We start from the raw sequence: 26,491 nt of genomic DNA, 5'->3' as shown, positions 1-26,491 counted from the left end.
TGGAGAAACAGGTGGCCCTGCTGGATGGGACATGGCGTTCGTGTGAGTGAAGACGCGACTCGTGTCAACACTCTCCGCGATCGGCAATAGGGGATTCAGGACTACATTCAGCAACCACTACTCTCCCAAGAAGGTGGCAAGAAATAAATAATTAAAAAAAAGGAGCATCTAAAACCAAAAACTTCTGCACCCATAAAGGGCCTCCCACAACGGTATCGACGCTCTCGTGGAAGAGAAACACTTCTTGTTATCTACGAGTGAATATCTCAATTCACCGAAGCCTATTTTTCGGGAGAAAAAAACTTATTGACTATTCGCATTAATGTAAGCCTATAACTGCATGTAAACTGAATGAAAAATTATATCGTTATGGAAAATTCAACCGAGAATAGCTAGGTAAAATATGTATGCATATTTCAGTATATATAATTTGGTGTAACGAAAAAAGCACGACAGTGATATTGGCGGAGAAAATTTCTAGGATATCGCGCCAGAATGTTGTTGCCGTTGCTATGGATTTTCGATAATGGTAACCAATATTTTTTCTAATTTAAAAATTTTAAACGACTAAACATCGGTTCAAAACGATATTTTTTCAGTATTTTTTTAAAAACCATAGAAAAAATTGAAATATTCTGCATAAAGGATCACCGTAAACCTCCGATCTATGGGAACTATATTTTGCAGCGAAGGAATACACTCTCTACCTTTCTCTCCACTGCAAAGTTAACCTGAAACGAACTATAGTCGATAGTTTTTCGTTTGTTCTTTGAATAACAGACGGTAGCACGAGTCCTAGTTTTCTCTGCTCTTGATTCGCAAATGAAGTTCTCAAATTCTTACATAAATGGCAGCAGAAATCCTTAGAGGAGAATAGAGGAGAAAGCTATAAGTAAAGCTGAGTTTACTCATAGCTCAGTGGTCACTATGAGCTTTGAATTGCATCAGTACAGAGCTGACTATATAAAGTTCAAATATTTTGTCCTACTTCTGAGGACGATTTCGGCTGGATAATTTTTTTAGGGATCTGGCAACTCAAAGCTGCGGTAAATATTTAGCACTTAATATGTAAACAAACATGGCAAGTATATTTAAACGGAGTGTTTTGAGTTTAATCAGACTCAAAAACCTGAATAAAAATTTCAATTGCTCATATTTGAATGCATTTTCTATAAATTTCGCCAGGTCATCGCATTTCACTTATGTACCGGACACGGTATCGGCCTCCGAAGGTAAAATATATTAATACACGTCTATCTTTAAAATCTACACGTTGATCTTTGGGCTTTTCATTGTAAGTATGTAAGGTGCATATGTTATAAGACAATTCATATATTATGAATATTAAGTTGTGAGAGAAGTAAGTACTTGAGTCATCAAAAATGTAAGCAACATAGGCAGGTATGTAAAATTGACATATATCAATTTTTTAGTTTACTATGAAATATGAATAACTTATAACTCCCGTCATGAAATATGAGATTGGCTTCACTCCAGGGGCCCTATTCCCACATGGGCATGTAGGATATTTGCCCAGGGCACCATGGTTTTTGAAGGCTCCCTAAAATTTGAAAATTGGTAAATTTAATGACAAACCAAACATTATTGACCATAGTCTAAGGGAGGCCTATATAATTCCTGCTTTGCTGAATGCCCTACCCATGTTGAAGTCTTTCCCCTGCTTCATTTCATATTTATGAATTGGTAAAAAAAAACAACTTATAATGTCTATATTATTACAATACTACTATTTTGTGAGCCAGATGTGGCCCACTACCTCAAAACTCAATTTTGTAGAAGTGAACAAAGCGACGCCTTTCTAGCTAACCCGAGCTGCCCATGGCCTATTCACAAACGATCTAATTGGTCCGTGGTAAATTCTCAGATCACTCAAGTGATCAGTGGCATATTTACAGATCACTTAAGCAGCCCTGCAGTACAGTTCAAGATCACTTGATTGACCTCCACAGCACCTTTCCGCATGACCTAACACCGGCAAAACATTCCCAGATTACTTTAGTGTCCCGTGCCATATTCCCAGATCTTTTCAGGGACTCACAGCATATTTACAGATCACTAAAGTGGCACATTACTGAAGTGGCACTGACATGTTTTTAAACCAACAAAGTGGCCTGCACTCTCCCAAATGCTGAGTATACTTGCTATGCAGCAATTTACTATTGATCGAGTTGGGTCAGAAATGAAGGCACCACCTACCTGTGGTCGCCTCAGATTCTGTAGGAATATCTATGTCCTTACCCAGAATCGAACCCGTTCTAATAAATCAGAATCTAAGTTCTGAATAAAATAGCTGGCGAAAACGAACTGGTTTCAAGTATCCCATCAAATTTCAATTTAACACGACTAGGAAAATCACCAGATGAGTGGTTACACAAATTTAATTTTTCCCTTCCCTTTTTATTGTCATCTATACCTTTTGTTGCGAGCTAAAGCGAGTAGATAAAAAGTAGCTACACCCATATTGCAGCCAGGAGTGAAAAGAAAAATACTGGAGAGTTGCAAGAATAGTAGCCCGTCCTTCAACTTTATTTGCACAGCAAAGAGAGCGGTGGCTTTACTAGGTAACATTATTACATAGAATGACTTGAATAGCAGTGAGTAGCTAGCAAATTTTCCCAATGTAATCAAGCCTTCAAGCATTGGGGGGGGGGGGGTCTATAGAATATTTTTAGTAACTATGTGTTTAAAAAACATATGTGGAAAGAGACTTTATGAATATTATCCGAGACCTATTTGGGATAGAAAAGTTTTTTTGCTCATCTGTGGGAATCAAATCCGATTGTAACTGGGGAAAGTGCACTGGCAATTATACTCCAGAATCATGATCTTCTTGTGCTTATAACATTCACAATAGCTTGAAGAGCTGAGTAGAGAGACATTGCAGCTTCTCTTTACTTCAGTGAATAGCCTCCATTTGAGAGGCTTTGATCTCTGAAGATGAGACATACCCCGCTTCCCATCTCGGTGAAATATCAAAGCATTCCCAAAAGATGAGTGTGTTTGAAAATTTATTAAATTTCTTTAAAAAAAATTAATATATGCAGTCGAATCCTGTTATAACAAACTCCAAGAGACTGGAGGAATTACTTTGTAATAACAAAATTTCGTTATGAAGGAATTTCAGATTTTTACATTGTTCCTATGTAAACTTATCTGGGAGAAGTTAAGATTTTTTTGTTAAAACAAGATTTTCGATATAACAGTATTAGTTAAAATGTGAATTGACTGCATATATACAGATTCACGAATAATCAACATGCGTCAATGAGTGGATCATAATATACCATTAAAAAAACACACACAACCATGAAATCAACAACTTTATTTTTTGAAAGTTCTTGATTCCATCTGAAAACGAACACTCTAGTGTCCTTGCATGTACATTAAGCGTCAGTGCGTGCATGCGAAATAGCATCCATTGGTGCGGGCAGGAGTCGCAACCTTGTTCAGGTGAATTCCTGAAGAGACCAGATACGACGGTTCATGAAATCTCACCGTGATTCTGGAGTACACAGGATGGAAGTCATGTGAACTTAGATATAAAACACCCCATAGCACCGTAGTCCCATCCTTGTTGGTATACGTTGCTTAATGATCCTATACTGTAAGATATAAAGACTCCTAATGTTTCTTGAAATAAGATAAGATGCACTTGTAAGTCCTAGACAGGAAGCACAGACATCCACGGACACTAACAACTGACATATCCAAAGCCGATGGGCCATGTGTAGGTGCGTGACATACATCATTCATCTAAGAACAGCATACCATTTGTAAGGCTGTTTCAACTCAGTATGGCATGCATATTATAAGCAAAAAAAAAAACAAAAAAAAACCATTCATGGTTCTGTGGTAGTGCGCTTGCCCAGACTGCAAGATAGCCTGGAGACAATGATCATCTCTCTTCGGCCAATATCCAGAAAGTTCCTCTTTTTTTCATGTTGTTGGCTGAGAAAAAAATCTCTATATTATATACATGTTTACAAATTTCCCTTTTTTATGTCTGTCAGGGGAATCAGCACGGATGAATCTATTTCAAGCTGTAACCAATGCGCTCGATATAGCTCTAGCTTCTGATCCTTCTGCAGGTACATTTTTCCATCTATCTTATGTATAGCGGAAATTTGGTTTATATATGAACATATATAATTCGTTCTGTGAACGTGCTCTTAATCTCGGAATCACTTATATAAATACGGTGTATAAATCATACACCATATTTTAAATGTGTATAAGAAACCCCTTGATTTTTCATGCTTAAAATTTGAATAAAAGTTGATATAGTAAAACTTCCTTCCTGGCAACAGCCACTAATGGGACCCTGAAAATGTCGCAGCAGTTGGGAATGAGTTTTATTTCTGAAAAAAAAAACAACTAAAGTTTTTGCAATCTATATAACACGTAAAATGATAATCTGTTCTGCAACTGATAACAATAAATTTATTGATTATATTAGAATGTATAATTATATTGATACCATAATATAATAATTGATTATTAATTAGTATTTTATTAGTTATTGACAGAGAGAGGGCTGCAACTAGAGGGGCCAGGTGGGTCTGGTGCCCTAGGGGCATTATTTTCACCTTTCAAACTCTCCTTCAACATTGCGGGAGGAAGAGGCATAAAAAATTCATGCTTGCCCCTGCTGACCAAGCATCTAGTTGCAGCCCTGTTAACCTATCTGCAGCGCTATTTTGGCATCCTAAAATTTATGATTGCTGTGCTGACAACACAACAGAAATGACTTGGCAAGAAAAACTGATATGACCCAAGACGGTGTACCAACAACCCTAAATATTTCTTTATACCCCCCCCCCCCACTCATGATCATCTAGATCAGTGATTTCCAACGTGGGCATTAACGCCCCCTAGGGGGTGAGGGAATATTCCAGGGAGTGGTAGAAGCTATGGGTATAACATAGGATCCTATGGGTTAGATTGTGTTGGGGGCGATGGGAGAAAAACATTTCTGAAGAAGGGGGTGATGGGACAAAAAAGTTTGGAAAAGTATGATCGAGATCATAGTTTCACAACATTTTTTGTCCCCCAATGCAATCTAACCCACGGCTTCTACCCCCCCCCCCTAAAACATGTTGGGAATCACTGATCTAGATCATAGTTTCTTAATTGTTCTATTAGTGTCTATGTTGAAAAAATAAAAGATTCATTACATGTTTTGTGCTCCTCCTGAGCCCTACACGGAACATAGCAGTATTTTACTGTAATTTGTTCATCCTGGGATTTTTTTTATGAAAATGCCCTGTAATTTTATTTACAACTAGCTATAATACCCGGCATTGCCCGGGTTTTCTTCAATGAAGCTTTTTGGATCACATGATATCCCTCTTTCTTTGAGGGACATACAAACCGTGTTCAAGTTGAACCAATATGGCGACTTACTGCGCGACTCATGAAGTAAACAAATCTAGATTTAAAGAAACGTAGAAATGAATACATATTTTTTTTTTCTTTTTCAATGGTGCCAAGTATTTCGATCCCCCCCCCCCGAAGTTCTAGTTATTCATCTCTGCTAGTTATTCTAGTCTCATTCTACATCTCTCTAGTTATTCATTTCTCCGGTCTCTGCTTCAAAAAATACTAAAACTGTAGAATTTCTTCGATGTACTTTATGAGCCCATAATTAATTTTAAAACAATCTAAACTATATGTGAATTTATGCAGTTAGACAATAAGGGGACATTAATTTTCTTACTTCAGAAGATATAAATAAAAAGTTGAAATCAATATTATTGCATGGATATCCAACTCAAAAGTAGGTCTGGCTAATCACTTCATATTTAATCTCCTGGGCTTCGTATATCTCTAAGCGAACTCAATATTTCAAAAATCTAGAATTCAATAAATTTTTTTAAAATTATTGATGTGTGGAGAAAAACCTGCCAAATTTCCGCATTTCTACAGTAAACTCGGCAATTTTAACACTGATTTCTATGAGGATTACCCTTCTCCTGACCCTCAAAGCAATGCTGATGATGATTATGACATATATTCAAAAAGCCTCATTACTGAGAGTATTGAAAATGTGGCCAACCATTATAAAGGCATAAACTATTATACATGTACATATGCTAACAGGATTAGAGAAGTGGCATATCATTGTAAAGGCATAAAACACGTCTGAAACGCATTGCTAGGGAACCACGGTAACCAAAGTAAACGTTCGGAAAGTGATTGTTGAAGCCCAAAAACCATTGTTGCCCGACAGTTTTTTGCCCATTTGGGGCATTTGCCCTGGTCTGACGAAATTTTAAAGTAGTCTATCATTCAAGTCGGGTCCCATTTGGTATATATACAAAATTTGGTGACGATCGAACTAAAATTGTAGATTTGTATAGAGAACATACACACACACAGACAGAAAATCAATTTTATATATATATAGATTGTCTATATTTTTAGCAAATTTGGTGATGTCTCGTATTTCTGACCCCAATTCACCGTATTCTTCTAGATCAATTGAATGAGTTGGTCAATGAACAACTTTATTCACATTATTTGATTGCATTTTTGATCAAAAGGATCTTAAGTACGTCAATCTCATTGTAATGATAAATCGGTTATACCAAAAACATTTTGCAAATACAAATACAAGATGTCACAACAGGCAAATTACCCAATCAGGTGGCTGAAAAAAGATGCCTATAAAACATGGGTGCCAAATATAATTAAAATACAGCAACCCAATATAGAACATAAATTAACGACAAAAAAACACAAACAAACTTATTATACAGTATGCTGACCATAAAAAAAATTATAGTTGTCTTATTTTAGATATGGATAGCTTCTTCCCACTATGTTTATCATACCTCTTTTTTAATGTGTCAATTGTGTTGGAATTCAATGCCCCCGGAGATAACCTATTCCATTTATTCACTACAATATTAGAGAAAAATTCCCAGCAACAACATAATCTTGAGCTGTTCCTTACGTAATGATATTGATGTCCCCGTCAAAGTCAAAGTTGATGGTGCATTAAAAACTAACCTGGCACCTGTGTTCATCCAATGTAAACATATTCAAAAAATGAAGTCTTTCTTCACAGCTCAAGCCTTGCATATGAACAGGAGTACATGTAGCTCTTCTTTGCACGTTCTCAACCGATTCTATGCCCCACTGGAGGTATGGTCTCCAAAACCTTATGGCGTACTCCAGTGCAGGATGAACTAAGCCTTGGAAAAGCAGAAGAATGACTTTAGGATAATGCGAGGAGACCTTTTTAAGAATGAAATCACAAGTTTTCTATTCACTTTTTTTGATCACTGCTGAACAATGTTCAGAAAACCTAAGCCGCTCGTCAATGAGAATCCCCAAAGTGGTATGTAGCTCGTAAGTGAAAAATGGGTTATTGGAACCAAAATGAGTGACCATTATCAACCACTTATCAACACTAAAAGTCATGCTCCATTCATTAGCCCATGCCGCAATCATATTCAAGTTCATATGGAGCCTCTCTCTATTACTTGGATTTTTGATAATCCCTCTCAGCTTCATGTCATCTGCGAAGTTGCTAATCCTGTCAACACTCTGAGTGAGATCATTGATGAAAAGTGAAAAAAAGTATGGAGCCATAGGATATTTCCTTGAGGGACTCCATTTTCCTCACCTGTTTAAAGTATAGTCTAACAACAGAGCACATCACAAGGGTGCAATGCATAGGCTGAGATAGACTTGGAAGTCTGGGGGGGGGGCACAGTCGTTATTTCTGGGGGCACAATGATGATGTCAATTCATATATGCATATATACATTAGATCAGTCAAATTCACCTTTGACGCTGGGGGGGGGGAAACAATGCCCCCCGCCCCTGTACCTCCGCCCATGGTGTAATGGCTTACAAACAAGTTTCTAATTTTTATAATTCTAGTCATAAATGCACAATAATAACTTATACAATAATAACTTATACAATAATATTAACCTGTTCTGTGGACATGTGATATTTCCATCAGCACATTATCGTCAATTTTTTTGTGTGTTATCACACACAATGTAATAATGACGTGTGAAAATAAATAACCCCTTAAATTTTGAAGTAGATCAAATTTCTTATCATATTTCTTAATGAAAAGAACTTTCTCAATTTTGTCAATGATTTCTGTTTAAAGGCATTGATTTGTACAATTAAAGCAACCTTTTTCGTTTCTTTTAGTAACATTTGGTGAAGATGTTGCATTTGGTGGAGTCTTCCGTTGTACAGTGGGACTACAGGATAAATATGGTAAGGTTTTCCATGGAAAAGGTGTCTTTATTTTTCTTGTATTTCTGATCCATGTATGAATTATGATTTACTTTTATTTTGTTGCCTTTATCGTCTTACAAGTATAAGTTAATTATTTAAATCTTGAAAGATAATATGTTTATTAAACATCTGCCTGTCAGCTTAAGGGATTTAAGGCCTGGACTTAATGTTAATGAAGTGCTTGTGTGGTTGGTTAGTCCTGCCGAGAAGTTGGCTTTCTTTTCTAACCTTTTTTCTTAATTGGTGTATGTTTAAATCCTTGTAACAGAACTTAAGCATAGTAGTTATTCAGGATCAGCTTAAATCCTGTAGCATGCATCTACACCTATTTATTAATTGTACTGATTCTTTCAGTTAAAGCTTGTAGGCAAATTGCAATAGTCACTCCTCTGTAAGACTTTATTGGCTGACATTGCCTCAGCGCAAAGCTATAACTCATAGACAGCAGTACTTATATAACATGAAACAAGCATAACTCTAACAACATATATAGGTTAGGGTCACATATAGGCACACACACATAATACATTCTTGCATGTATCAATTCAATCAAAATTTTTCAGAGGAATGCTTACAAAGTGCATGTGCGTTTAAGTAGTAGTAGTGACTTTCATTGTTTCATTTGCTGGCTGATTCAATATTGTAATCTCTCCGATGGTGTTTAGAAAATGTATTTTTAGTTATTAAGCCCCCCCCCCCTGTCCGGCACCTCCAGCCCTCAAACCTTACTATTGGTACTCCAGGCCGTGAGGCCCAGGCACCCTACCACCATTGTCCAGAGGAACTTACAGCTTCCCCACTCCAGGGTAAGCCCAGGAGGGGCTCACAAACCTAAGCAATGGTCACCGGTGTCCCCAGCTAAACCATCCTGCAACTTGTGTCTGCCATTTCCCAGGATGTTTTATTTATCTGTACTTAAAACTTATTTACAAGAATTTACATTCTGTAAAGCAATACTTTCAATCAAATTTGTTGCTGCTGGACGACGTGATAAAGAACTATTCACACTAACCACTATTTCCAATTACTGGTACCTATGAACAAAAAATATGATGGATAGGGGTCCTTTTTTTCAAATTTCTTGAAGACGATGATGAGGTAAGCGATAAAGAAGTTTTCAGTGACCATGGCACCAACTCGGAACTTCAAGGTGAAACTGAAAAAAAAGCAATGAAAGCAGTCAGAATTGTTGTAATATAAGAAAAATATGTACATATTTCCTTTGCGGTTTTGCAGTTCTAACCATGATCGATTAATATTTGCTTTTCCCCAATCTCATGCAAATCATGACCAGATAGTATCATTTTGATAAGATATTTTGTGTGTTGTCATGTAAATTATGTCGCTATCGCCACATGTGTGATGTCACATAGTGTGTATAGCCCATATAAATGGAATGTACACAAATATCTTCAGTGTATTGCCTTATTTCCTCTCTCATTATCCATATCTTAGTTTCTCGAAAGTTAATGTACTATGTGTTGTCTGGTACTATCATATTTTTTCATATTTAATAAATAACTAACTTCATTTTTAGAAAAAGTCTTTTATTATGTCCTTTACGACATCGGCTTACAATATAAAAAAAAGTTTGAGGTATGCCACACTCTGCTAACCTCATCAAGGTTAAACAGTTTTGTTGTGAACGAAGAAAATTCCCAATAAGTAATATGTGAGTGGCTTTTGAATTAAAAAAAAAAAAAATTAAAACCATTTCTTGTAATTTTACTAAAATGACCTCTATTTTACACACTTGTATCCAAAGGCGTAATTTTAGTTTGCATACACCAGGTATTCCTTTGTATCATTAAATGATCATGATAAAGTAGAAGAATCAGTGACCAGTTTACAGTGCCGTCTTAACGCATGGGCCCACCCGGGCACCTCAAGAGAAAAGTGGCCTCACAAAAATGAGATCCGGTTGAAATTTTCTAGGATTTACCAGGTAGGGCCTCCGAGAAACCACTTGGCCTGTGGGCCCATGATACTCTTAAGACGGCCCTGCCAGTTTAATAAAAAAACTAAATTTGTGACACATAAACAGTTGAATTAAAGTTAAAATGATCAATAATTAAATCTGCCTGTTTCATTTGTAATTATCATTTATATAGATCTGTGATCAAATAAAAAACAGTAGTCTAAATATATATTTATGAGACAGTGTTATACATTGGTTATGCTTTGTGAATACACCCAAAGAAAAAAAGAATTATACAGTCTGACCTTCTATAACATCATCTCTGGAGACCAAATAAAAATTATTTTACAAGCATCATGACTAATTAATAAGTAAGCCCAATTTGCTAATTGTTCTGGCATGAAATATTTATTACTGATATTATAAGCAGGGCTATATCAAAAGCTAGAGGCAATATACAGGTCTCTGCTGAATTTAGATTTTGTGATGCATAGAAGTATAAATATTAATCTACTTTTTTGTCCCAGACTGTTGAGAGTACTTGCATTCTCATAGTAAAAACAAATCTATTTTCAGTATTCTAGTTTTAAACTAATTTGTAATGATATTGATTTTCTTTTGATTTCTGTGAAAAATTCATTGATCTTAGAATATTCATCTTTCAGGTCATGATCGGGTATTCAATACCCCTCTTTGTGAACAAGGTATCGTTGGTTTTGGCATTGGTTTAGCTGTAGCCGGCAGCACAGCCATTGCTGAGATACAGTTTGCTGATTACATCTACCCTGCATTTGATCAGGTGACTTTAAATTCATTTTTACTTTTTAAATTTACATATGTGAACCAGGGAATGACAAATCCCAGGTGCCAGGTCACCATGAAAACTACTACTACTATGCCATGGCAACTGAAAAATTGATACTGGCACCTAAAATTTTCTGTGTGTGATTACTAGCTTGGACAAAAGAAATAGAGTGGTTGGCTCCTAAAATATTTGGTTAATGTCTAGATTTTCCCCCTGATTTGTCAAGCCCTTGTGTAGACATTTAGATATATTTTAATGCCATATTGGACAATTTTTCTATGATAGAGATTTTGTCCAGTTTTGCAAACAAGTAGCTTGAAGGTTGGTTGAGTATGAATTTGATTCACAGTTGCAGACTGTTCACAATTGTGCACGAGTTCTTTCAGAGTTCAAGGTAACTTAAAATACGACCTGTGGGGAGCAAACCATCGATAAATGGAGAGCACAATTAAAAATTTGTAATGAAGGAATTTATTGTAATATTGTATGCTTGTATGCAGAAGATGATATAAGCCACGTATTGCCTAGTCAAACGGCATGATGATAACACTGACCTGAATGTGTAGCTCCCATGGCAACAACTGTTTGCTCATAATACAACTCAATGTCATGCAAAAAAAAAACAACTTAAATAAAGGGTAACGACACTTAAAAAAATTACATCTACAGGTTCCACTTCCAATTTTTAAGATTAACAGTAGCAGTAAATGTGTCACATGCACAAACCAAAACATTTCTCACTGTTGGGCAATAATTAGAAAATTCCATGAACCAAATAATCAAATGATGCCATAAAAAAATGAAACTTTTAAACAGTGGGTACTAAACTCTGCCTAGGTCATGGGTGCACAATTTTCAGCGTTCAGGGCAATTAGGCTCTTTTGAGAATTTTATCTGACCCATAAAGCAATTCTAAAAGTATTCCATTACTTTTAAATGTGATATAGAATGTAAAGGCAGGATGTGATATGTATAAGAATTAATAAAAATTGACGAGAAGAGATGTCTATACCAATCAAAACTTTCCCTATTTGTACAGTGGAACTTGGTTAATTCAAAGTTTTACAGGCTCACCTTCAGTTTTCTATCTAATTTAATGCTAAAATTTCTTATTTAATTCAAATTTTTTTGAAATGTTTTTTATAATTCAAAGTTGGAGGAAAAATTAGTGTTTCTTGTATGAGCCAATTTAGTTTGGAAAAATTCTATAAGCAGTCAGATTTTGTTTCTTTCGACCAAGTTGTTATTTAAAAACCAAAAATACATTATATGTAAATGCTGACATAATTTCAGCACACTATGGATGCCATTTTTTTTTATCTTGACTTTTTCTTTGAACTGCCATGCTGACATTCTGTCTGCTGAGCAACGTGAAAAGAAATGTGGAACCAGTCCTAAAGATGTACCCAGGTTTTATGATAGACTTTTGATAAAAAAACGAGTACTTTCTTTGAAAACGGCACCCTTGGCTTTCTAAAACTAAAACGTACATCAGAATTGAATTTGCTTTTTGGATTATATTTATTTTTTAGCACTCCGTTTGGCAAAGGAATTCCATTGTTGATTGGAAATCAACAAAACTGTGATCTAATTTCATAAAAAGCCCATCTTTGCTGAATGAATCCAATAAAAGTGCTTGTGTGTGTGTGTGTGTGTGTGTGCGCGTGCGTGCGTGCGTGCGTGCGTGGGGAATAAATCCAACAAAAGTTCTTGAATGATGAGTGAGCTATTTCAAAATGAATTGTCAGTATAGGAAAATACAAAAATGTTGTAAACCAATAATTTGTAAACTTTAATTGTTTTTCTTTGGTAATTTAATGCCTATTTTAACATTGTTCAGCTGGAGTGCATCAAGAATATTTACACTTGATGCAAATTAAGTTTTTTAATCTATGGATCAAGATACCATTCAAAATCTGAAATTTTATATTGTCATGTTAAGAGTAAGGGAAGTATGGGAAAGTACAAATTGCAATTACCAATTAATAAAATTTGAGAAAAAGTTTTGTAACTGATGATTAAATTTTAATATTGATAATATGGGAATATTGATGCTCTAGTTGCAATTGTGGTCATTTTACGGATCCAGGATAGATGAATTGGATAATTCAAGCTTTTTCCAGTGACTTAAGACTTCAAATTTATTAAGTTCGACTGTATTTGGCACTGGAGCAAAACTATTCCAGGGTGAAATATGGTACACAAGCAGGACGATCTGCGCACCTGTGATCAGGTATCCTATTGGACAAAAAATTCTGCATGTGAGCATCTCAATATCAAAAGTTTCTTTGATTATAACGCTTATTGCAGAGATGACTGTTTGAATGCCTCAAAAAAAAATTTTACATTGCTGCTATAAGTTATTTTAGTTCAACCTTTTCTATGTGTTTGATTAGTTTTAAAATATGATGACTATTTGTATTGCTGCTTGCAGATTGTAAATGAGGCTGCAAAATACAGGTATCGATCAGGAAATCTGTTTGACTGTGGCTCGCTGACTATTCGAACTCCACTTGGAGCTGTTGGACATGGAGCGCTCTATCATTCTCAAAGTCCAGAGGCTTTTTTTGGTCATGTGCCAGGAGTTAAGGTGGAGTAAGAATAGTTTTTAAATCTTTGAATAAAGTTATGATTAATTCTCTTTAACTATAGAAATCAGGTATTTCAATTATATATATACATTGTTAACAGTGGCATCAGCCAATATTGGAGTACTATACTCCAATATTGGCTGATGCCACTGTTAACAATGTATATATATCACTAAATGCTATCACTTTAATGCAAAGCTGGATAAATCCCAGGCGCCAGGTTGCCATGGGGACTAAAAAATAGGTATTTGTGCCTAAAATTTTCTTTGTGTAGTTTTTAGATTGCAGACTGAAAATAGCACAAAATGTTTTGAAATTATATCAGCATATGTGCCAACATGAAAGAGGGTCACTGTCCCTGAAAGTCAAAAGAAGCATTATTTTGGACAATTTTTTTTGGTGCCCAGATTTTTTTGCAATTCATCCAGACCTGCTCTAATACTATTATGTGTGATGTTGCATTGAAGTGCATTGTCCAACACCTTTCTGAGAAAAAAAAGATGGTACAGTAGAACTCTAATTATCCTAATCAATTGGACCAGACCCAGTTGATAATCTGATATTTAGATAATTCATGAAAAAAAGGGTTATTTCTTAGAAAAACGAATTTTGCTTTAGTACGTAATGTAATTTAATGATTATGAAAATAGTTTTGTTTGTATTTTGTACAATGTTGTCTTAAAATGTATTGCTGCTTGAAAATATTGGTAAAAGTCAGTTGTTTCTCTGTCTTTACTTGTTTCCGTTCAGTCAATTTCAGTTTACATTGTCAATCATTAACGACAACTTATTCATTCAGCCAAGTCTCGCATTTGCTTGACGGAGAGTAGCTGCAAATGGTCACACTTAGATTGTCGCTCTATCCATTTTAGCACTGTTTTAAGGCACTCAAGTTTCTTACTAGCTGATGGTTCAGTTCAACGTCTAGTTGAGTAGCAATGTTGTCTTCATCTTCTAGGGTCATTAATGAGTTCTTTTCCCACACTTTGAATGAGCTTATCTTCAGTGTGAATTTCGAAACTAGGGTTTCAAGAATCCCACACCAGTCACCTACCCATGTCTTGTGCACTGCACTCAGAACATCTAAGAATTTTCACTATGATTCTTATGTCCTCAACTGACACTAATCATCTTCTGTTTCTTCTTTCTGTTTTTTTGTGCCTCTTCCTTAGTTGAAATGCCTTTCAATTTGTTCCAAGCTCACTAAATGATGACTTCACTAAAGTCCATCCTTCCACCACCATTTAAGAGCAGTCTTTTTTTTCAAATCTATCATTCTCAATAATCTCAATTTTTCACAAATCAATCTTTTTTTTTTGTGATATAAACCACAATGCCTTCATCTTCTATCAAAAGTTTCCTTAATACTTCTCTTTTATAACTGCTCTTCATAGGACCGATTGGTCCATCGGCTGCAACAAACTCATTGTGTTTGGCAGCAAGAAGAGTTTTTGAAATGTCCATTTTTTTTCTTTCAAGATGTTCTGTGGGATGGGTGCATTGTCAGTGATCAACAACAACTTACTGTCTTCTTTTTCCTGACGCTTTTTTATGTTTTTTACTTCTGGTATGAAAATTTCATCATATCTTTGGTGAAGAGAGCAGCAGTCATCTGGGCCTTTGATTGATTCTTGTAAAAGAGGGGAAATTTTACATTTTCAAAAGGTTATATTCACCAAATTATCCACATTGAAATCTCAACCTTGCACATGTATTTGAAAGTGACAAGACTGGTAACTCATTGTCTGTGTATCTGCTATTGGTACATTAGTACACTTTTTTTTTTATCATTCATTAAAAGAAAATTTTAAAACACAGATTTTGCTGATTTCATTTTTTTCCCTCAAAGTGGTTTGGATAATTGGTATTCCTCTGTATTTCTTCCAGTTTATGATTTGGAATATTTTACTACCATTTATCTATGCTTCCTCTGAATTCTCAATGTACAGGTGGTTGTGCCAAGGGGACCCATTCAAGCTAAAGGTCTACTTCTCAGTTGCATTCGGGACAAGAATCCATGCATTTTCTTCGAACCTAAGATCTTGTACAGATTGGCTGTAGAGCAAGTTCCTATAAAAGACTATGAGATCCCGCTGTCTAAAGCAGAGGTGATTGTGGAAGGTGAGTTTTTGTTTATAAATTCTTTTTTTTCAATCAATGATATTACTTTGAGTAGTTTTTTAAAATGAATTGACATAGCGATCTTTTATTAATGTCTTGTTAAATTTTTTAATTAATTACAGTAAAACCTGTCTTCAACGGAATCGCAAGGGACTGAGATTTTTTTCTGTTGAACACAGGTTTCCACTTAATACAGGTTCAATTGATATGTGTAAAATAATGAAATGATCCCATGTGTGATTGAATTGAAATAAAATTAAATTGGAGATTAAATGATTTAATAATACATAAAATAATAAATAGATGAAATAAATAAATAGGTCATTAGTCTGTAATTACTAAATACTGTAGGCCCATTTGGGTTTGGATAGCATCTGTATAAATTTCTGACCTACATGGTTTTCTTCTAAAAAAATGGCATTTACTTTCTTTTTATAACTTCCTTGAAAATTTTCAATTAGGATGTCGATATCTGTTGTACGAAGTTCAGTTTGTACATTACCATCTATGTTTATGTAATCCTCAGTATCAGAGCCATAACCAAGAATTTTGTGAGGGGAAAAAGGGGAAGAGAGAGCAACGTGGTTTTGCCACCCTTATCACTGTAAAATTCGATGATTTTAGAATTGTGTTTTTGTTCCCACCTAAAATTTGCCACATCCCTTCCTTATATTTGGCCGCCATGGCTGTTGCCCCCCTTAGCCTGTCTCTAATTAATTCCGGTCCTGCTCAGCCTTGCGATCACTGAATGCACACAGCATACATACAATTTTGTAAGTCTTGCATATCATTCGGAAATCCAACCTTTACACTAATTTCTAACGTGGAAAAGCCTGCTTTTAAGAAAAATTTTGTTACACTTTCAGAATGCAACTGCTTTACTACACATGGCTTACCAAAACCGCAGCATCAAGTACAGAAACAGTATTTTGCTAATGAAGGGTAGATGATGAACTTACATTTGCAAGCATAGATTGCATAAAACATTTCAGTGGAGTTCTTTTAACATTCTGTATGCTCCTTTGGCTTATTGGTCGCCACACACGCACACGCAGTGTTTGTGTCAAGTTTTCTGTTAAAGGGTACATTTTTCTGTTCCATTTCCGGGTTAGACAGGATCTGTTTAATCCAGGTTTTTTATGTGTATTTTGACATTGAAATCATGGGACCATGATTTTTTCCGTTGAAGAAAGGTTTCCACTTAATACAGGTTCTGTTAAAGACAGATTTTACTGTATTACATTTTTATTCTCCATGCAATTTGATACAATATAATTTTATATATGGTAATACCCAGGCCTTTTCATTTCCTCAATTTACCCCACCCCTCATTTATGCTGTCCCATCCTCAAAATGATTTTTAAATAGGAATAATTTTTAGAAAGCTTTAAAACCGCAGTCTTAAATATTTTTCCCTGAAAGAGCCACACAAAAAATATGAATGGATGAGCAAAAAATGATAAAAATATGTAAATTTGCTAAACATTACCATTGGAAAAGTTTATCTCGATTTATGCCATCAGTTTTGGAACAAATTACTTATGTAAGCTGGGGGTGTGTAATCAAAATTAAAAAACAAAAACTCAAGTTTTTTATAACTTGAAGCAATATCCATTGTAAAAAACATTTTAAGACATTGAAGTTTGACTGTTTCCAGAGCATATGTTAAAAGGGGTTTGCAGTAATCACTGAAATAAAAATTTAGACAATTTCATTAGAGATAAATAATTTTCAATAATACAGTGAAATCTTGATATAACTATACTCTTTGAACTAAGAAAAATATTGCTGCAGAGTGATTATATGGAGAAGCAGCAGTTTAGCACTAGAGCATAGTTTCCCCAACTTGTTGTTCCATTGCCCTCTTCTTTGAAAATTTTTTTCCTCTCATCGGTTCCCACCTCAATCGAACCCATGAGATACTATGTTATACCCATAGCTTCTACAGCTATGGAGCGGTGATATTGTCCACTTTGGGAAACACTGCACTGGAATATAAGCATTTTCATGCAACTTTCTCAAAAGTTGTAAAAACATTGTTGTAGAAGGATTTATCATTATATCTGGCATAATTGTGTAGCAAAGTTTCACTGTATGTTAATTAATGGAAGTGTGAGTGTTCCGGTAAAATCTTTTGCTGTACAATGAATTCAGACTAATAAGAGCGAAGAAGGTGTATATTAAATTGTAAATTTATTAAGTTATATCTCAAGTCATTGCTTCCAAATTTGGAAGACATATAGCAGCACCTCTTGAACACAAAATATGCATTTCCCTGAAACAAGCATCAGCATCATGTTAGGTACAAAACACATGCAGTACATTGTGAACAGATTTGTTAGAAATTCCTCAGAGATGTTTGTGATGTTGTGAGGATGTGGTTTAGTAATAGTTTTCTGTATAAAAGATAGATATTTTCTGTATTTAAAATTTTTACAGTTACAAAACATTTAAGGGCTAAGCAAGCTTGTGAGCCCACAAAATAATAACCGATACATATCTGTTGGCATAAATAATAAAGAAAGAAGAAAAAAAATCCATATATATATATAACATATATATAAAATTGATTTTCTGTGTGTGTTCTCTATGCAAATCTACAATTTTAGATTGCTCGTCACCAAATTTTGCATATATATACCAAATGGGACCCGACTTGAATTGATAAGCTACTTTAAAATTTCGTCAGAGCAGGGCAAATGCCCCAAAAACTGTCGGGCAACAATGGGTTTTTGAGCCTCAACAATCACTTTCCGAACGTTTACGTTGGTTACCGTAGTTCCCTAGCAATGCGTTTCAGACGTGTATATGCCTTTGCAATGGTTTGTCACTTCTTTAATGCTGCCAGTATATTTACAATAGTTTATGCGTTTATAATGGCTTTCCCACTTTTTCAATAGTCGTCAGGATCATCATCAGCATCACTTTGAGGGCCAGGCAAAGGATGATCCCCCATAGAAATCAGTGTTAAAATTGCCGATTTCACTGTTTAAATGCAGAAATTTAGTGAGATTTCCTGCCACATCAATAATTCTAAAAATTGTATTGAATTCTCAATTTTTGAAATATTGAGTTCGCTTAGAGATACGAAGCCCAGAAAATTAAATATGAAGTAATTAGCCGGACCTACTTTTGAGTTAGACATCCATGCAATAACATTGATTTTAATCATTTATTTATATCTTCTAAAGCATGAAAATTAATGTCTCTGTATTGTGTTTTAATATCAACTGCATAAATTCATATAGTATAGATTGTTTTAAAATTAATTATGGACCCATAAAGTACATCGAAGAAATTCCACAGCTTTAATTAATTGAAGCAGAAACAGGCAGATGGATAACTTGAAGTTCAAGTGAGGGGGAGGGGGGGGGGAATCAAAATACCTAGCGTCCCTTAAAAAAGAGAAAAAAAAAATTAATTTCTACGTTTCTTTAAATCTAGATTTGTTTATTTCATGAATCGCGCAGGAAGTCGCCATATTGGTTAACGTGGACACGGTTTGTATGTTCCTCAAAGAAAGATGGCGATATCATGTGAGCCAAAAAGTCTCATTGAAGAAAACCCAGGCATCGCCAGGTATTATAGATAAGGATGGACGGCATATGTCTATATACGGTAGTCAAATTCGTCCCAAACTTTTGCGACCATGTTTGCATCCACTGCTGCTGTTATGCGTATCTTCAGTTCGGCTTATGTAGCTGGAAGGGGAGGCACATAAACGTAGTCTTTTATAAACCCCCACAAGAAGAAATCACTCTCTGTGAGGTCAGGTGATCTTGGAAGCCAGTGATGTTTAACTGAATCATCAGGTGCCGTATGGCCGATTCATCGTTTATGAATGCGATTGTTCAAAAATTTTCGAACGTCCAAGCTCCAGTGTGGTGTTGCCTCGTCCTGCTGAGAAATGAAGTCATCCAAATCGGTTTTTAACTGTGGGAAAAGCCAATCTTGAAAAACACTGAAGTTGTGGCCGAAGGAAGAGCATTAGCGCTAACTGCTGGCAACTGCGTGAAACTTATTTGATGGTAGGTTGTTCCATTCGATAATAGTTCTTGGGAAAAAGCTAAATTTGTGACAATCTGAAGAGGCAAAGATGGGCTGTAATTTTTTGGAATGATTGAGTCTAACAGAGAAATGTGAAGGTTGGATTAGAATATTGGATGTGTCAATATTAAAAACCCCATGGAGGAGTTTGTAAAGAAAAGTTAAACGAGAGAAGTAAACTCTTTACTTCCTCAACTGAGGAAGTAAATTTTGCTAGCTAAATAAAGGAAAAATTTTTGGAAATGAGTTTCATTTGGCCTTGGTAACTGTATAGTATGACATCTAAATTGCATTCCAGATTTATGTAATTTCAGATTGAGATGGTCACTTCTTTTACAAAACATTTTTAAACACTTATGTATTGTATTGAACTCCACAAACATTTTTTGCATAATGATGTGGATTTTTTTTTCAAGGAAATGATGCTACTCTGGTTGGTTGGGGAACCCAAATTCATGTTCTACATGAAGTTTGTCAATTAGCACAAGACAAACTTAATGTTTCCTGTGAGTTGATTGATCTAGTCACTATACAGCCCTGGGACAAAGAAACAATCATTAATGTGAGTAGTTTTAATTTATTCTATTTGAATTTCTAGATCGAAACAATCTGATATGAATGATAGCTATCATTCAATAATATTATTCCATATCACATGTCCAAATCAATATTTTATATGCTAGGGAAAGGCATGTGATTGAAAAAAATATAGTCAATTTGCAGATAAGTCAAACTCTTATACCATGAATATCTATTTAAGTCAAAGTTTTCACTCAGCCCTAGAACTTTTTCTGTATTTTAGTGTTGAAATTGCCCCTTAACACGAAATTTCCTTTCTTTAAGTCAAAGTTTTCGAGAGTGAGATAATTAAAAAAAAAAAAAAGAAGCATTTGGCAATATAATTTAGCACTTAGCTACAGAATTTAGCACTTAGCAATAGAATTTAGCACTTAGCAACAGAATTTAGCATTTGGCAATAGAATTTAGTATTTGGCAACAATTCAGCATTTCGCAATACAATTCAGCAGATTCATTTGTCTGCTTGCAAAAAGTGAATAACTTTCTCATGAATAAAGGACAAAAATACAGTCAGTCAAAAATCATTGCATTTGTTGACAAAAAATAATCTTTTATACACTTTATTTAATACGTTTCATTCACACGAATATCACGTGTATGCATCCGTTTCCATAATACAGTATGAACGTCTAGTTTATTTCTAAAATATTTTTCTTATTCAATTGTTAAATGTGATTAAATTAAATATAACTTATCTTTTTGATTATCTCTATCTAAAGTAGTTTCACATACTTTGCTGATACAATATTTTCAAATAGCACTGTAAAGATGTCAATTTTATTTTACTCCCACTCTGAATTCAGAATTTCAGATAAGTCGAACTAATGCTAACTTGAAGTTTTTTGTCAGTCGCTGCACATTCGAATTACTGAGACTTGACTGTACATGCCCAGTGAAAATTTTTACATGTCCCGAGAATGTTGGGCAATCAATTTGGAAAGATTATAATCTTTCCAAGTACAGCTAATCGAGATCCTTGGCATTTATCATTATCATCAATAAATATAAAGAATGTAGAGTAGCTGTTTTTTTTCATGAATATTCTGGTTCTTGAAAATTCTAGTGTGTTCTGATATGTAAAATAACATGACAGAGGCCATGGGCTTTTTAATTTGTTCTTGTACAAAAGCACATTTTCTCCTCTTCTTCCAACAACTCCCGACCTATATTTTGTGTATTATAACAACTATGTATACATTTACTCAATTAACATATCACCATGCGATAGGTTAATTGAGACAGTACCCAATTGTCCAAGAAAACATGTTGTTGCATGTAGAAGAGAAATTTTTAATCACTTTTTTCTTGTTTCAATAAACACAGAAGTACCAGACTTCTGCCACAAAGCCAGGCTGGAATAAATTTGGCAACAAGATAAGTTGCGTGGCAGAGATGATGATAATTGCCATGATTCTTGAAAAACCCTCCAAAGCAAATTGAATCATCCAGCAAAAAGATAGACTCTAGGGCTGGACAATATCTATTGTTCAGCATGCTCGGGACATGTAAAAATTTTCACTAGACTTTTTCCAACTACACACCAATTCCTAGCATATAAAATATTGATTCAATCATGTGCTGTTTTAAGTCAGGCATGTGACATGAGTTTTTAAAGATTTGTTCTCAGTCGTGGTTGGCATTACATGTGACATTACAAAAATATGAGAACAACATTTGCACTCACCAATTTTCATTGTGAAAAATACAGTCAGACCTCATTAGGATGAACTCTTGTAATACAAATTTTTTCTCAATGCATTAAATATTTTTTTCATTAGACATAATAAAATTGTATGTTACAAAATGTTTCTAGTAATAATTTTAATAACAATAATTTTGTCTTAACAAGGTTTGACTGTAGATGGTATCATATCACTAACTGAATAAAAATTAAGATTCTTCTATTTTTAAAAATATATATATTTTATTTTTTGCAGTCCGTAAAGAAAACTGGTCGTTTGCTCATCGCTCATGAAGCTCCTCTAACTTGTGGCTTTGGTGCTGAGATTGCAGCTACAGTTCAGGTAAATTTTTCAGAACTGCTTATTAACTGATTATGAATTTTATAGAAGGTTTTTCTACATGGGTTCAGATAAGTAATTGATTCCTAGGAAGGCTCCCAGTTTTTCACTAGGCAAAACAATCTGATTTGAATAGGTAGTTTATACTGTATTGTAATAATGACTGTTAAAGCATCACAATGAATCAGAACAGTAAAAAATTCTTGCATTGCTTTCAGTTTTTAAAGACTGGTAATTTTTGTTGGAACCCCCAAATATTGCCAGTGCTGCAAGTGCTTGAAATTATGTGCATGATCAGTGGTGTGTCTAGGATATTGGAGTTGATGGATATGAGGTTGCCTCCTCTGCAGCTTAATGGTTAGAGTACTCACCTGACATACGAGGGGCTTGGGTTAGAGTTCTGCTGGAAATAAATTTTTTTATTTCTTGTTTGCGCCAGAGTTGCGGGCCATGATTGGGTAAGGAGGAGGACACGAGGCCCTTGAAAGGAACGTTGATGAGAATTATACTTTTGGTTATTGTTTTGAAGAGTATTTTCAATATCTGTGAGGCCTAAGGTTCCCAACCTTGTTCCACTCCATATCAGGCCCATACATTACATTATACTTGGAAATTTATCGAACTTTAAATGAGAATAAAATGCTGCAGCATATTATGTTGTTACAGCTATTTTGCAACAGGAAAATACTCACTGATGCGGTACATTGGACTGATGCATAAGCAAGACCAATTAGGTGGTCAACTTGTGGTCTCAAAGAGAAGATAGTTTCGTAGTAACAAGTAGTACATTGAAATTTGATACTTCAAAATTTTCATACACATTTTTGGTATGGAAGTGGGGGGGGGGGCATGAAGTTATTGTGTCTCTTAGCTGTCCAGATTTGACTGAAAAAAGTGTTTAAAAAAGTCCTTAACTTTTTACATCGTTAAACTTATAATGAATCTACATTTTTATTCTCCTCAGTCATATTTAATTTACCTCCCCCTCAAATAATCAGTAAAATACAGATCACATCCATGATTACTATCTTGTACCCTCAGCAGTGTTTGCACCCCTTAATTACAAACTACAAGAAAAATAAATACCCACACAGAGAATAAATTTCACCATCATTTTCAGAAGAAATGATAGATATTTCTAAATTTGAGGAGGCAAGGATCAATAGGCTGTTCTTTCCTGGGCATGGTGATGCAGTGGTATAACTTATGTCTACCACCTTGAGGGAAACATCAGGGTCTGCAGTTTAGACTCAAAGAATGATGAAAAGAAGAAATTTCTTTCTTTCAAACATGAGGAGACCACCAATATATGGTGCCCAGTAAGATATCATTGCCCAGTAACCATATATATATAAACCAGTAACCAGTAGGAATATGACCTGGAGTCATTACTTTGGTAAAGTGGACAGAAGTAAAACTTGCCATGTGAACCAGTGTTATTTTATCTGGATCGCTAATGGTGGATATCTATAGATTCTTTCTTCAAGCTGCAAATGAGAGTCAACTTCCTTTTTTAAAAATCTTATCACGGTGAGTAGCATATTTTGGGGTTTATAATGTGCCTTAGACCTGTGGATGCTCGGCTTGAGTTTTATGTTGGCACCACTGAACGTATCTGCTATTTGTAGGAGTAAAAAAGCCTATGCATTTCCAGAGGGTATTTGTTGCATCAAAGACTAAAAATCACTGCTTTAGACTGTTGTTATCTGTAAAATTCATTATTTGAGAAAAATGTATCGATTAAAATTTTTTCTTTTGATGTTTGAAAGTGCTCATGTACATGCCTTTCTTGTGTATGTCAGGTGAAGATTACATATTATATATCAATGTAGAAATAAAACATTTTTTTTTCCAGAATGAATGCTTTCTTCATTTGGAAGCGCCCGTACAAAGAGTAACTGGGCTGGACAGTCCATTCCCACATATATTTGAACCTTTTTATATGCCCAACAAGTGGAGGTGTTTCGATGTTGTCAAGAAACTTGTGAACTTTTGAAATTTTTATAAAAATGTGAAATAAATTCTATAGCTTGTTTTTTTTTAAAATATAATAGGCTCAGTGTTTTTTGAAAAAAAGAAAGTCAGGGCAAAATACTGACTTTTAAAGCCAAATTGTCATAATTAGCTGATAGATTCTTGCTCTTTCAATCATTGCTGGTGTTCTCCTGTCTCTTCTGATGTTAACACGGCTGTGGACGAATTTTCTAGAACAGAGCTTATAGAATTATATTATGCTACAGCTCATTATCCTGGAACTTATCTGCAATGACAGAAAGGCAAATCTATGGGGTACATATTTTTTTAATGTCAGTCAGGCCTCTGTTCGAGGGACACTTCTTTTAGCAAGATGCATGTCCTGATTTGTGTCCCTTTGAATAAGAGAGAATGCATTTATCTCTGAATAAGGGCCACCTCTATTTAAGGGACCAATTTTAGGTCCCATGGATGTCGCTTATTCAGTAGTCTTGTATACTGGCGTACTCACCATCACTTTTCTTTACAAACTTTGAAAAATTCTGCTCCTTACTGGATGTTGCTAGTAAGGAGTAGTATGTGTGTATAGTAATTCATAGTAGACCAGACCATCGGCTCTGTAAAATGTCTAATCCCAAGATTACAATCATGAGATACAATATTTCACTATGAAAGAAAAATAATAATCAGATTTAATATGCTATGGATGCATTATTAATTTTACTCTGTTATAATTCTTTCTCTTTCATTTAACTACCTTTTATTCAAACAAGTTGACTATCAATTCTATTTAAGCCGGTTAAGAAAGATTGGGTGCTGTATATAGTTTTAAATCATATAATCTATAGTAGTTTAAAATTGAATTGTATGAACTGTTATTGTGAACACATCTTTGTTAATTTTATGAAGCTATGTTATGCACCATAGAGTACCTTCCTGAATTGATCACTCAATTGCTTTACTGGCCACTATGTATAGTTTTGACTTACAATAATACACATCTATATCTAGGACAGTGTTTCTCAACCTCTGAGCCCATGGACCCCCGGGGTCTGTGAGTACTTTGTAAAGGTTCCCAAGAATCATTTCATTTACTACTATTGTGCATCAATGACACGTTTTTTTTTGTTGAAATTGTAATTTATTCAATTTTTTTTATGATATGCAAATTATAAAAATAACAATACATTTCGGATTTTATGGATGCCATTGGGCATCGAAATTGGCCTTCTGACATTACAAGGGGTCTGTGGAGTATTGACAGGCACCACAGAGAATCCGTGGTGCAATTGATTTTCACTACAGGAGGTCTACGATATCAAAAAGGTTGAAAAAACTTTGATCAAGGACAATATTTACTAAAAAATTGCAGAAACTTTGGCCAGGTGGTCGGTCACTTTAACCATGTTCTACTGTATTTCTGTTCTACAAAGTAGGTAGAAAATGTTTTCAAATTTTTCGATACCATTTTTTTTTGCAAAATGGTGTGTATGTTTGATTGTTTTTAGAAATAGTTTTTTTTTCTGATGGCATTGAATGTTTTATCGAATGTGCAAATTGACCAAACTCAATAACTAAATTAATTGAAATAATTGATTCAACATCTCTTATTGTGTGAGGTACCTTGAAAACTGTCATTTATTTAACACTGTGTATATCAGGGGTCTTCAACATATGTCCCACGGAACCAAATGTGGCCCTCAGACCTTTTTGCCGTAGCCTGCCGGCCATTTTGAGAAAATAGCTGCATCACATACAAAAATTAAATTACAAAAAAAAAAAAAAAAAATCGTTAAAGTGTGCTGGCCACTAAAATCTGTACTGCTGTATTTGGAACTGTGAAATACTTTCTAGATTTAATAGTAATGCTGTGCATTTGATTCATTAAAAGGGCAGTCATAAGAAATTTAGGGGAACGTGAACCAACATAATTTTTGAGACCGATGATTTCATGTACAGTATTTCGAGGGCGTAGTAGCCCAGGTCGATAAGATACTCGCCTGAAGTACTAACGGATGTTTAGAGGTGTCGGGAGTTCGATACTCGGTTAGTCCTTGTCATAAACTTTCCTGACACAGGGGTACACAGCAAAAACGGCGAAATGACCGCCGAAAAGAATTGTTACCGCAGGGAGTCCCACATCGAGGGG

General features: G+C 35.0%; 1 protein-coding gene across 2 annotated transcripts; it reads left to right on the top strand.

The window, feature by feature from the left end:
* The first annotated feature begins 743 nt into the window (after nucleotides 1-743).
* Nucleotides 744-25,938, top strand: BckdhB (Branched chain keto acid dehydrogenase E1 subunit beta). Of its 2 annotated transcripts, none has more exons than XM_089239996.1 (9): nucleotides 744-1,046; nucleotides 4,032-4,109; nucleotides 8,197-8,265; nucleotides 10,870-11,003; nucleotides 13,444-13,599; nucleotides 15,550-15,721; nucleotides 20,185-20,330; nucleotides 22,285-22,371; nucleotides 24,224-25,938. In XM_089239996.1, the coding sequence occupies exons 2-9, from the start codon at nucleotides 4,046-4,048 to the stop codon at nucleotides 24,362-24,364; spliced, it is 969 nt and encodes a 322-aa protein (XP_089096122.1). In that variant the 5' UTR covers nucleotides 744-1,046; nucleotides 4,032-4,045; the 3' UTR covers nucleotides 24,365-25,938. The 2 variants fall into 2 exon arrangements, with proteins under 2 accessions (XP_089096122.1, XP_089096120.1); XM_089239994.1 differs by lacking the exon at nucleotides 744-1,046 and adding an exon at nucleotides 1,053-1,232.
* The last annotated feature ends 553 nt before the right edge of the window (nucleotides 25,939-26,491 follow it).

Source organism: Pholcus phalangioides, unplaced genomic scaffold, assembly GCF_987345545.1.
Source record: "Pholcus phalangioides strain wild (caught in Gottingen) unplaced genomic scaffold, Ppha-v1.0 ptg000012l_1, whole genome shotgun sequence".
NCBI classification, from domain to species: Eukaryota; Metazoa; Arthropoda; class Arachnida; order Araneae; family Pholcidae; genus Pholcus; species Pholcus phalangioides.
The sequence above is the reverse complement of the archived record's forward strand: the minus strand, read 5'-3'. Positions and strand labels throughout refer to the sequence as shown.